The 12,448-nt window shown below is 40.2% G+C and overlaps 1 protein-coding gene across 1 annotated transcript; it reads right to left on the bottom strand.

Annotated features, from left to right (window-relative positions):
• Positions 1 to 748: 748 nt before the first annotated feature.
• On the bottom strand, positions 749 to 12,054 carry LOC111156563 (melan-A). The gene is made up of 4 exons (XM_022517540.1): positions 11,978 to 12,054; positions 9,207 to 9,303; positions 2,158 to 2,271; positions 749 to 817 (listed from the first exon to the last, which is right to left on the bottom strand). Exons 1-4 carry the CDS (start codon positions 12,052 to 12,054, stop codon positions 749 to 751), a joined length of 357 nt encoding a protein of 118 aa, XP_022373248.1.
• Positions 12,055 to 12,448: the final 394 nt, after the last annotated feature.

Raw genomic sequence — 12,448 nt, 5'->3', positions numbered from 1 at the left:
ATTGTAGCATCATGGAATTTTAGAACACAAAGAGACATTACTGACACTTTCCTAATCAGATGAAACTGACTATAATTTGGTAGGTCAATCAGCTCTTGGTCTTAGCTCTATAATGGTATCCTTTGTGAGAGTTCCATGGCATGGACTCATCTGCAACAATTCTGTTAGAGTTCATGTTAGTCAAAATGTTGCCTCTTCAAAAATCAGAATAATAGTTTATTAGGTATTAGGCAAATTTCAGATAAAAGAAATTGAATGGTCCCAGAACACACACTTGAACTCTGTCTCAGAAAATACCATAAATTTATTAGAATTACTGGGGCACCTGGGTGGCTCAGTGGGTTAAAGCCTCTGCCTTCAGCTCGGGTCATGATCCCAGGGTCCTGGGATTGAGCCCCGTGTCGGGCTCTCTGCTCAGCGGGGAGCCTGCTTCCTCCTCTCTCTCTGTCTGCTTCCCTGCCTACTTGTGATCTCTGTCTGTCAAATAAATAAATTAAAAAAAAAGAATTACTGCTAGCACAAATAGTATCAGTATTACAACGTTTATTGACAAAGTTTTTTCCATTTTAAGATTTCTTATCTTTCCCTCAATTAGTATTGCCAGTTGCTCTACTAAGAATTTAACACTAAGCTTATTAATAGAAATGATGTACACTGTTTCTACAGTATTCCGAAGCAGAACATTAGATGTCCATATTAAATTCTAGCAAAAGTGCAAAGGAAATCATTTCATCACCTCTCCGCATTCTCATGGTGAATAAGGTGGTGGTGATTTTTCTATAGATAGTTTCTCATAGGCAGGTGGAGCATCAGGAACCTGTGAGAATGAGAAAGGGAGAGTATGGCCTTGGCAACAGTGCACAGATTTCTGGGAGAAAGGTTAAGTTGGTGGTCAGCATCATATTTATACTACTTCTCTGGACTGAAACTTCTAAGTGCCCACCTTTCATTCCCACCCAACAAGATAATTATTGTTAAATTTCACAAGTGTGTATGTTGAAATGTTGAGGGGAAGAGGAAGAGTAGAGAAAAATAGAGCTAACAGCATTCCCAAAATCTCAAAAATGTATTTATACCTTCATTATCCCTGTCAGTAGAAGTCCCAAGCCCTAATTGGTGAATTCTTGAACACTGTTTAAAGCCACTAATATATTACATTTATACCACATAGATAGATCCTCATTGTGTGTCTAAAGGCCAGTGCTATTGTCAGTACAGCACAAATGGTTAGGCCTTTATTTAATGCTCACAATTTTAGGAGTATTTTCATTGTTTTCATATTATAGTTTGGAAAACTAAGTCAGAGGGAGGTCAGGTTACTTGTCCAAATCATATAACTTCACAGTAATTTGGCTCCAGATTCTGTTTTTTTTTTGTTTTGTTTTTTTTTGTTTTGTTTTCTGTTTTTTTTTTTTTCAGATTCTGTTTTTTAAACCACTATGACATACTACATTTGTACCAACGCTGTCCAATAGAAATAGAGTATAACACATATGTGGCTTTAAAAATATCTAGTACTGCATTACAAAAATAAAAAGAAACAGGTAAAATTAATCTTCATAATATAGTTTATTTAATCCCACATATAAAAATATTATCATTTCAACTTGTAATTGATATAAAAATAATTAATGAATAATTTATATTCTTTTTCTCATACTAAGTCTTTGAAATTTGGTATTAGAACATTTTAATTAAAACTACTATGTGTTCAATAGCCACATGTGGCCAGCAGCTACCCTGTTGGACTATACAGCTTATACTTTTAATCACAGATACTTTGTTTCCCTCCCTTAGATATATCTACATTCAGAAAAAAGCAAATATACTAGACATAAGACAAAAAAATATTGTATCCAGAATCAAGTTCTTCCTTTGGCCTTTACATTTAGGGATCTCATCATTGACCCTGGAAAATCTGGGTATGAGAGGACACAATTTAAGAAAATCTCTGTACTTCCCTGTTTTTTTTTGTCTTTGTTATTGTTTATGTTTTTGTTATGATAAAATATACATAACATAAAATTTACCATTTTAACCATTTCAGTAGCATCAGGTATATTCACATCACTCTTGACTTTTAAATTGGAATAATTTTATTCCTCTGAGTTAAAAGCAGCCATATATTAAACACCAAGATGCAGGATCTCAACTTACCACAGGTCCACGATTATTCTCTTGAAATGGCAGTTTGCTGTCCTGATGATCAAACCCCTCAGATGGACATCTTCCTGTTAAGGTACTTTGAATGCCAGCGTGAATACCTTTGTCCTGAAATGTGAATGCATGAAGGTCAGTGGATGAGGAAAAAAAAAGTATTGAGTTCAGTAAGAAAAGAGAAGGAAGCTGAAGTTATTTTTAAAAATAGATTTTTTAAAAAAAGATTTTATGTATTTGACAGAGAGAGAGCACAAGTAGACAGAGAGGCAGGCAACAAGAGAAGCAGAAGCAGGCTGAGCAGAAAGCCCAATGCAGGGCTCAATGCCAGGACTCTGAGATCATGATCTGAGCCAAAGACAGAGGCCCAACCCACTGAGCCACCCAGGTGCCTCTACAAATAGATTTTAATCTTGGTTCTGCCATTTACCTGCAATGGGACCTCAGGCTAGTCACTTTACCTTTCGAATTCTAGTGCTTGCATCTGTAATAATGAAGATAATGCTACCTACATCTCAAGAGTTGTAGGAATTAAACTAAAGATAAAGCACTTATTACAGGGCCTGACACCCATTAGTAAATGGATATTTTTGAAGGGAAGAAGAAAAAGAATGAACCTGAACAATGAACTTCAGAGAATGATTTTTTAAAAAGATTTTTATTATTTCTTTAAGAAAGAGTGCATGAAAGGGGTAAGGGCAGAAGGAGAGGGAGAAGCAGACTCTGCTGAGCAGGGAGACTGATGCGGGGCTGGTCCCAGGACCCTGAGATCATGATCTGAGCCAAAGGCAGATGCTTAACCAACTGAGCTACAAAGGAATCCCAGAACCTCAGAGAATGATTGTGAGTGGAGGTGATCAAGCTAGTGCTGTATCTCAGTGAGGACAAGCTTAGGAGAAACTTGGCAGCATGGACATATTGTTTATTTCTGCCTTCGCCATAATGACAGCAAAGTATCTTTTTTTCCCCAATTTTTAAAATATTTAGAAATTTCTTCTCAGTGTTCCAGAATTAAACACTACAAATGCATCTGTTGTTGTAGAATGTTGTGGTCAAAGCTGGAGCTTCCAAGTCAAGTTGCAACATGATAAGTCAATCTAAGGTTAAGTTATGCATCCTGAATTATTGGGGGAATGGGTGGGTGAAAGCTCAGTTTGCTTTGCATAGGTTTAGAGGTTGATATTCTCCATCCCTAGAATAGAATTACAACAGGTTGTACAGGGCAGAGACACATACCCAAGTGGGGACTTCAGGAGTTGTCTACCATGGTGAGATATTTATTTCATCACTGACATAGTTTGAAATTGCTGACACCTGGTGATAATAAAAAGCAGACTTTTAGTTGCTTTTATTATTGTTAAATTCTCCACGGTGGTGGTTCTCAAACTTCAGCATGTGTCAGTTTCACCTGACGGCTTGTTAAACACAGATTTCTGGGCCCACATCTAGAATTTCTGACACAGCAGATCTAGTGTGAGGCCCATAATTTGCATTTCTAACAAGTTCCCAGGTCATACTGCCAAAACTGCTGATCCAGGGCCACATGGAGAACCACTGCTCTGCACACAAAGCACCTCCTTATTGCCTGCACCTGGGTGACCCAGGTGTACTCAGATCCTTAGAAGGACTGGGCAAGTAATGCATAGGAGTCAGGTGGGCCAGGTGGGGGCCATAGAAAAGGAGGCAGTATATATCATCTAAAGGGACAACCACTGTACAGTTGCCAATATTTGCCAGATCTTTTGATTTTTTTTAAAGATTTTTATTTATTTATTTGACAGACAAAGATCACAAGTAGGCAGAGAGGCAGGCAGAGAGAGAGGAGGAAGCAGGCTCCCTGCCGGGCAGAGAGCCCGATGCGGGGCTCGATCCCAGGACCCCGGGATCCTGACCTGAGCCAAAGGCAGAGGCTTTAACCCACTGAGCCACCCAGGCGCCCCAGATCTTTTGATTTTTTTAAAAAAGAAACTAGAAATCAAGATTTTCATGTAAAATATTACTTCTATATCTAATTGTACGTAGGTTGACACCTAATTCAATTTTTTTTTTTTTTAAATGCAGACCTAAACATACCAGTGAGCCAAATCCAGCCAGTGGGGCATTAGCAGCACACACTTTGTGGTACCAGCTGAGAAGGGCTGGAACAGGGAGGCTGTGCAGATGTTGACCAGCTCTTCAGCCTTTTCTGCAGATTGTGATTGATCACTGGGGTCTGCTAGGTTGGAAGAGGGCATCAAGGTACGTTTCTCAGGGAGAAGTGTTTGGAACATCAATGAGGTGAAGACAGACATGGATTGGGGCTGATAACCACACAGTCTGCAGACTGAAGAGAAGTAGTTTTCCTAAACTCTAGTCTGAAATTTGCACAAGGGCCCTAAACTTGATGTAAGGATGCAGAAATTTTCTGTTTCTCTCCCCAGTTCCCAGCACTATACTCCAGGTAAGGTATTTAATGCATTTTCTCCCTTTACCTCAATTATCAGTTACTCTTTTTCTTATTTATAAATTTCTCACCTGCCATAAATTAGGAGCATGATCTACTCCCCCAAATCACTGAGTGATTCTCTGCATTTGCATTCAAACTTCAGCATGCATTTTCAAAGGCATCTTCCTTGGTCTCAAGGAAGACCAAGGGGGAGCGGGTCCCAGGCTCAGCATGTTAGCAAGAGCTCTGGGAGATTTGAGCACAGGGGTCCCCCGATCATGTATTGAGAAACACAACACATGAGACATGAATATAAACTGAGCTGTCAGCAGGGACCTCAAAATTCTTCTCCAAGAATCAAAAAGTGTTACGTCCTAAACTTCCAAGTGAAAGGAAAAGTTGGTAAATACAAAAATAACTATCATCCCCATACAAATCATATTACTACAAAAAAAAGTTGCCTCAAAGAGCAATCCCCCTTCCAAAAGATGTTTTTCAGAGACAAAAGAAATTCTGAGTCAGTGGAAACATTTTAGGAAATCTTAATTCCAACTAACCTTGTTACCATCCTATGGTCAATGAAAGTGGGAGAGTGAACACTTCAAAGCCTAAAATAGGTTGTTAAATGTGGAGTAACTTAGGTAACTGAAGCTTGCATTTATTGTCACTTATGTTCTTTGGCCTACTATTATTATTATTTTTTAATTAGGTTCCATGCCCAGTGTGGAGCCCACTCCTAACCCTGAGATCAAGAGATGGGCTGAGGTCAAGAGTCGGGCGCTGAACCGACTGAACCACCCAGGCAGCCCTATGTCCTTTGGTTTTGAAATGAAAGAACTGCCACTTTGGATGTGGAGCCTATTAAATAAGTAAATAAATAAAAGAAAAGAAAATCTCTAAAGAGAGGAAAGGAGGTAATTATGCAATTAAATGTAGTATTTAGTGCACTACTGTACATAATTTTGCCAATTTCTTAGACTATTGATTCCCAACCCAGCTTTTCAAGACATGTGCAAGTCTCAAAACAAAATTTTAATATTAATTTAAAAAATAAATGACAGCATTTTTAGACATGGATACGAGAGAATTTTTTTTAAAGATTTATTTATTTATTTGACAGAAAGAGAGATCACAAGTAGGCAAAGAGTCAGGCAGAGAGAGAGGGGAGGAAGCAGGCTCCCTGCAGAGCAGAGAGCCTGACGTGGGGCTCGATCCCAGGACCCTGGGACCATGACCTGAGCCGAAGGCAGAGGCTTTAACCCACTGAGCCACCCAGGCGCCCCCTAGAGAATTTTTAAAAAAGATTTTACTTATTTATTTGACAGACAGAGATCACATGTAGACAGAGAGGCAGGCAGAGAGAGAGGAAGGGAAGCAGGCCCCCTGCTGAGCAAGAGCCCGATGCGGGGGGGGGGGGGGGGGGGCGATCCCAGGACCCTGGGATCATGACCTGAGCTGAACGCAGAGGCTTTAACCCACCGAGCCACCCAGGCACCCCTAGACATGGATACTAGAGAATTTAAATACAGCTCCATCTCATAAAAATTCCAGAAACTCTACAAATCACTGGTGTAGACCTAGAGGAATGGAGACATGGTAGCTTGAATTTGAAACTTACTAAGCAAAATGTTCAGTGTCTGAGCTTATGACATTAAAGACTCTCTGTTTTGGTATAATTAAATTTAAGATGAGAGTATTGAAGCAGAAAGGAAAAAAATCATTGTATTTTTGTCTAGTAGCATCAAGCTAGTAGTTGTGGACATTAGGAAATGGGTACCAACATATTAAGTTTGTAGAGCATTTACTCCTTAAAAGACTCATTATGTTTTTGTATACAAATAGAACTAAATAAAAATATAGAAGAAAATATATATTAAATAAAGACTGATATGCATCATGGCTATATTGCATGTGCCTAGGTGTAGGATAGAGCAAACGAGGCCCAGAGAAGTTAAAATCTAAGGGCACCATGCAAGTCAATGACAGACAATGAAACTAAATGCTGATGCCAGGATTTGGGTGGCTGCTATGTGCCAGGCACTGGAGGTACAAAGATGAGTAAGAAATATTCTGTCCAAGTTCATTAATGGGGGAAAGGGATGGAAGAGGCAAAAAGTAAATAACCAGTTATAAGGGAATGCTAACTCCATGCTAGAGGCATAAATGGAGTTCTGTGGCAGAGAGCAAAGTCCTTCCCTACCTGTGGGGAAAACCACAGTGAGGTATCATATGAGCATGATGTCCATCCCTAATCTCCTAGCCCAAGTTTTTCCTATGGCACTTATCTAGAATCTTTTTCAGACTCAGCAACTTCTCCTTTCCACTAAATGTCAACATACTGGTGGGCTGCTGCTCGGTGGTTGTGTCAACACCCAAATGTGCCCCCCACCTTTTTATTATTATGTTATGTTAGTCATCATTACTTTTTGCTTTAGTGCCATGATTTACTATGTTGCCATGGCTGATATCAAAGAGGTTACTACCTATGTTCTCCTCTAGGATTCTGATGGATTCCTGTCTCATGTTGAGGTCTTTCTTCCATTTTGAGATTATCTTTGTGTATGGTGTAAGAGAATGGTCAAGTTTCATTCTTCTGTACATAGCTGTCCAATTTTCCCAGCACCATTTACTGAAGAGACTACCTTTTTCCTATAGGATATTTTTTCCTGCTTTGTTGAAGATTAGTTGACCATAGAGTTGCGAGTCCATATCTGGGCTCTCTGTTCTGTTGCATTGGTCTATGTGTCTATTTTTCTGCCGCTATCATGCTGTCTTGGTGATCACAGCTTTATAATATAGCTTGAAATCAGGCAATGTGATGCCCCAGCTTTGTTTTTCTTTTTCAACATTTCCTTGGCGATTCGGGGTCTTTTCTGGTTCTATACAGATTTTAAGATTGTTTGTTCCAGCACTTTGAAAAATGCCAATGGTGATCAATTTTGATCAGGATGTCACTGAAATTATAGAATGCTCTGAGCAGCATAGACATTTTAACAATGTTTATTCTTGTGATCCATGATCATGAAATATTTTTCCATCTTTTTGTATCTTCTTCCATTTCTTTCATGAGTGTTCTGTAGTTCCTCAATATAGATCCTTTACCTCTTTGGTTAGGATTATTCCAAGGTGTCTTATGAGTTTTGGTGCTATTGTAAATGGAATTGATTCTCTAATTTCTCTTTCTACAGTTATATTGCTGGTGCATAAGAAAGCAACTGATTTCTGTGCATTGATTTTGTATCCTGCCCCATTACTGAATTGCTATATGAGTTATAGTAATTTGGGGGTGGAGTCTTTTGGGTTTTCCACATAGAGTATCATGTCATCTGTGAAGAGAGAATTTGACCTCTTCTTTGTCAATTTGAATATCTTTTAATTCTATTTATTGTCTGGTTGCTGTTGTTAGGACTTCTATTACTATGTTGAACAATAATGGTGAGAATTTACCCTGTCTTTTGTAATTTGTATTTGGGACACTCTGGCAAAATGGGCATTAGGAAAGGGACACATGTGACTGCTCAAGCTTCCTGGCAAGGAGAAGAAGTCAAAGCTATAGCTCCCACCTTCTTCCCCTCTTCAGGCTGCCAAGCTCCAAGTGCCCCGTACACAGAACCTTTGTCTAAATTGTTTGCTGAGTGAGGAATGGGGCTTCCCAACATCTTTTGCAAAGAGAGTTTTTTCCATTATGTATCAACTCAGAAGTTTCAAGTGTGTAATAAAAAAGGGAGAGAGGGAGGGAAAGTGGGGGAGAGAAAGAGAGAGAGAGAGAGGGAGAGAAAGAGGGAGGGAAAAGAAAAGAAAGGAGGGGGCAGAGAGAGAGAAATTGCAACTCTTCTTTCATTCCATCACTCATTATGGAGAACGCCTTTGGATGCTTAAGAGCTAAAGTACTACCTGGCTTTGAAGTGAAACCTGTAGTTCTTATAGTTTAGAGACTCAGTTGATGTTTCCCATTTGTGGAAGACACTGATGCCTTAAGACTAGACTGTAATTTGTTAGCTTCCTGCTTATTTAGGTAAAGGGAAAAAAATCCATCAAAACCACACTGGCCATCAAAAGAGAATGGGCTATGTTAAAAACCCAGTGGTACTTTGTGTTGCTGAGGGGTGGATGGTTTCCTCACTGCACAGATGGCTGGATGGGCCCTAGGTATGCTAAATTGTTTGCTATAACTTGGAACTCTCAGGGAACCTGGGAGGAAAGGAGTAAGGCAGCAAGGTGAGATAAACAGGCCACTAAATAAAGGAACAGAACCAGTGGGAATTCTCAGGAGGAATGGTAAGACCTGGAGCATCTCACATGCTGCTGTTTGCTGTGCAAAAGGATCAGGACTCCTGGCCCCGTACCTCACAAATTATCGGTGCTCAGTTACACACATAGTCAAGCATTCAAGTTTCCTGTGAGTGGGACTAAGGAGATGGGCCAACTTTTTTGTTGGAGTTCATGCCAGGTAGAAGCAAAGTAAGAGCTTCAAGAAGTACAAAGTAGAGAAAGACTCATCAAAACCAGAAATGAGAGCTAAAGGTGATTATGAGAATGTTATCCCATTTCCCAAAAATTCAGAGAAAGAAGGAAAAGGGGTTCCTGGATCTGGAGGGATCCCAGCAGTGGAAACTTTACTAACCCTCAAACTTCTGTATCCACTTCGTCTTCTACAATAGCAACAGCCAATGAGCAGCAAAACTCCCAGGATCATTGTCAGGATTCCGATCCCTGCAGCCCTGGCCCAAGAAATAGACAAATCCATCTGGATACAGAAACCTTGTTCTAGATTGTGAAGAAACATGCATCAGCCTTCAATCTTCACAAGGGCTTTGCCAGCCCAAAGCCACATATCCCATTCCCCAAGTAGTTTCCCTCCCCACCCTACACCTCAGTAAACACCCAGCACCTCCAACACCTATACTCAGGGACAGGAGCTTTCTTTAGGAGCTTCACAGATGTGTGCTCACAGAAGTAGTGCTAACTGTCATGGCCTAAGCATCAAAGTTCCAGGAATAAGAGGTGAAGTAGCAACTGACCTGTATGTGAACAATGTATTTACAGAGACAGTTTTCTTTTCATCAGAGCTAGTTTAAAACATTTTCCCCGACCATCAGTCCACAAAAAGTATTAATAATTAACATTGACTTAAGATCTACTCTACGCTGGGTGCCATGATGAACATTCTACATAAATTAGATTATTTAGTTCTCACAACAACCCTAGAAGGTAGGCACCACTTATCACGCCCATTTCACAGATGAGGAAATAGATTCAAATGTTAAGTTCCTTGCTAATGGGCATAGAGATGTAGCACAAGATGGAGTCAGGATTTGAACTTGAGTTTGTCTCATTGATGTTTGTGTCCTCTTTGCCTGAAACTCACACCCTCACTCCTTGCCCATGTAGCTGAAGGTGAATCAAGATATAGCTGGGGCTTCTCCTGGAGAGATCTTTGTCTTATACCACCTACCTGACCACCTCCTTCTTAAGGCAGCTGAGGCATCAAATCTATCCTGTACATATCTAAATGGGATGGATGACAGTGCTGGATAAAAACTCTGACCTAATTATGCATGTCAGTCCACCTACTTTGTGGATTATGAACTGAGACCTACCAAGACTCACCAACATCACCACCACCTCAGCAGCTACTCTGTAATTCATTTGAGCATTGATTGGTGCCAAGCATTGTGCCAAGCTCCCACATATAGGCTTTTATTTCAACCTCACAATAATCTTCTGAGATATATATGATGCTCATATCATAGCTGGCATCTCCACAATTTTAAGCTGGTAAAATTCCCAAGACTGCACAACTAGAAAGTGGCAGAACCAGCATTCACAGTGACTGGCCTAAGATACCCAACTGGTGCTTTTCCTGCCATATCACCCTTTCCTGAAATGAAGCTGTCACAAGGAGCATTCAGTGGGTTCTTGTGACTGAAGGCAGCTGATTCAATTCCTAGAATGCCTGTGGTCCAATTTCACCCAAAAGTCTGTTTTCATCCCCTTGGACATCTTGACAGACAGAGCTCTGTTCCAGTTCTTTATGCTCATTCACATTGCATTCACACACACCCAGTGACTGATAGAGTGGAAAATATCAGGATATGCCAGACACACCAAAAGAACCCACTACCCAGCTGGGTAGGAGTCTTCAGAGTGTTACCAAATGTCTCCTGAGTCACCTGAGATGCATGTTAAAGTGCAGACTCTGAGCTCAACCCCTAGACCCACCAAATCAGCCTCTCTGGAAGCAATGCCTGGGAAACTGCATTTTACAAGCTCCATGAGTGGCTTATGCCCTCTTGACTGAGAGAACCCCTCAACCTCTTTTTATTGAAGTTTCACAGAGATACAGTTTGTTGAATCATCATAAAGAAGCTGAAACAATATCTCCCAATCCCCATTCCCAACTGACCATGCAGGGATGTTAGAAAATCCCACTAGGGTCTTCTGAGGAAAGAAGACTAAATTCTTCATTAGTGTCTTTAATGGCTGCTACATCTAGCTTGCCCCTATTAGTTCACTCTAGTAAAGATTTTTCAATAGTTCCTTCTCAAGGGAGAGCAAGTTTGCAGAAAGTTCTGACTAGACCACTTAAGACTTGGTTAAAATAAAAACCTGGTACCTAGTTTGTCCTGTTGGAGTCTTTACTCAGAGGGTGGAACCCTATCTAGAGCAACTCACTCTTGGGTACCCTAGTACATGCAAAGTGTGTTCCAGCAACCTGTCATCTCACTACAGCACTTACGCTTGTTAAAATAATTCTTGAGCCTAATTCTGCACTACACTATAAGATTTTTTCAAAGATAAGGACAGCATCTTAGACTAACTATACATTGCTTAGCACTTAAAAATGCTGAATCCTGTAACTACTTATTTAAAATTAATTCATACTTTTAACACCTTTCCTTAGGATAAAATTATGATGCAGAAGTTATGACCACCATCTTCACCCTGGGGTGAGTCTGCAGGTGGAGTTGCACATACCTGGCCTACCTTCTCACTAGATCTTTGGCAACTCATCTTTGTTCTGTCTGCAAACCGTCTCCAGGAGCCTGAGTAGAGTAGACAGAACAAGGCTTGAGGAAAGAGTCATCTTGCTCCCGGACAAATATTTTCCATCTGGGAAAACTTTAGTAAATGCCTAATAACCAAGAATACAGAAAAAAAAAGCCAAGATCCAACTTATTATCACTCCTATATCCTTGCCTATAAATCCTCAGAAAAGCTTGACTGAGCCCCTTGTAAGATCATGGGGTCCTCTCACCTCATTGCCAGGGTTTTTACTCTCTAGAGAAATGAACACTAGAGAGATTTACTGACAGGCATGTGCTTGTGGAAATCAGCAGGCTGTGTCATCAAACAGAAAACTGCAAACCTCACTGGGTTCATTTTTGAACTTACTCTTCAGCTGTGATGTAGGAGTGATTGTGCCCCTTCTTGGGGTAACCAAGGATGAAGTGAGCCTCTTCTCTTGACATCTTGTGGGGGCAGGCCACAGGACTCCTAATAGCAGGGGCACACAGGTACCTTTAAACACATTCAGAACATCCTTACTCAGCATTTCACAAATATCCACAGACATTCTCTCCAGGTGAACATCAGTGATAGCTGGAACCCTCTGGTTTCTCTCTGTGAGAGGATTTGTACTTGCTTTTTCATTGGTATCAAGTGGAAATTGCTCAGGTTTCTAACTGCTTCCACCAACTGAAAATTAAGTTAGAACAAGAAACTACAAACAAAAGCAAAAAACTTTGAAATTGAGTTATTATTGGGGAGGGAATTCTCTTCATTTGCCTTCAATTTGACTCTATACCACAAACTTATAGAGAAACAAAATACATTTTTAAAAAATGACATTTTATTGTTACTACT

This window comes from Enhydra lutris, unplaced genomic scaffold (genome assembly GCF_002288905.1).
Source record: "Enhydra lutris kenyoni isolate GAN:26980312 unplaced genomic scaffold, ASM228890v2 scaffoldscaffold47, whole genome shotgun sequence".
Classification (NCBI taxonomy): Eukaryota; Metazoa; Chordata; class Mammalia; order Carnivora; family Mustelidae; genus Enhydra; species Enhydra lutris.
The sequence above is the reverse complement of the archived record's forward strand: the minus strand, read 5'-3'. Positions and strand labels throughout refer to the sequence as shown.

Bases quoted from the DNA above. Each gene is read 5' to 3' on its own strand.
- LOC111156563 (XM_022517540.1), bottom strand. From the start codon at position 12,054: ATGTCAAGAGAAGAGGCTCACTTCATCCTTGGTTACCCCAAGAAGGGG. The intron at 2,272-9,206 runs GTTAGTAAAGTT...TTCACATTTCAG, and splicing joins GTGGATACAGAAGTTTGAGG to GACAAAGGTATTCACGCTGG. The intron at 818-2,157 runs GTAAGTTGAGAT...TCATTCTCACAG, and splicing joins AGAATAATCGTGGACCTGTG to GTTCCTGATGCTCCACCTGC.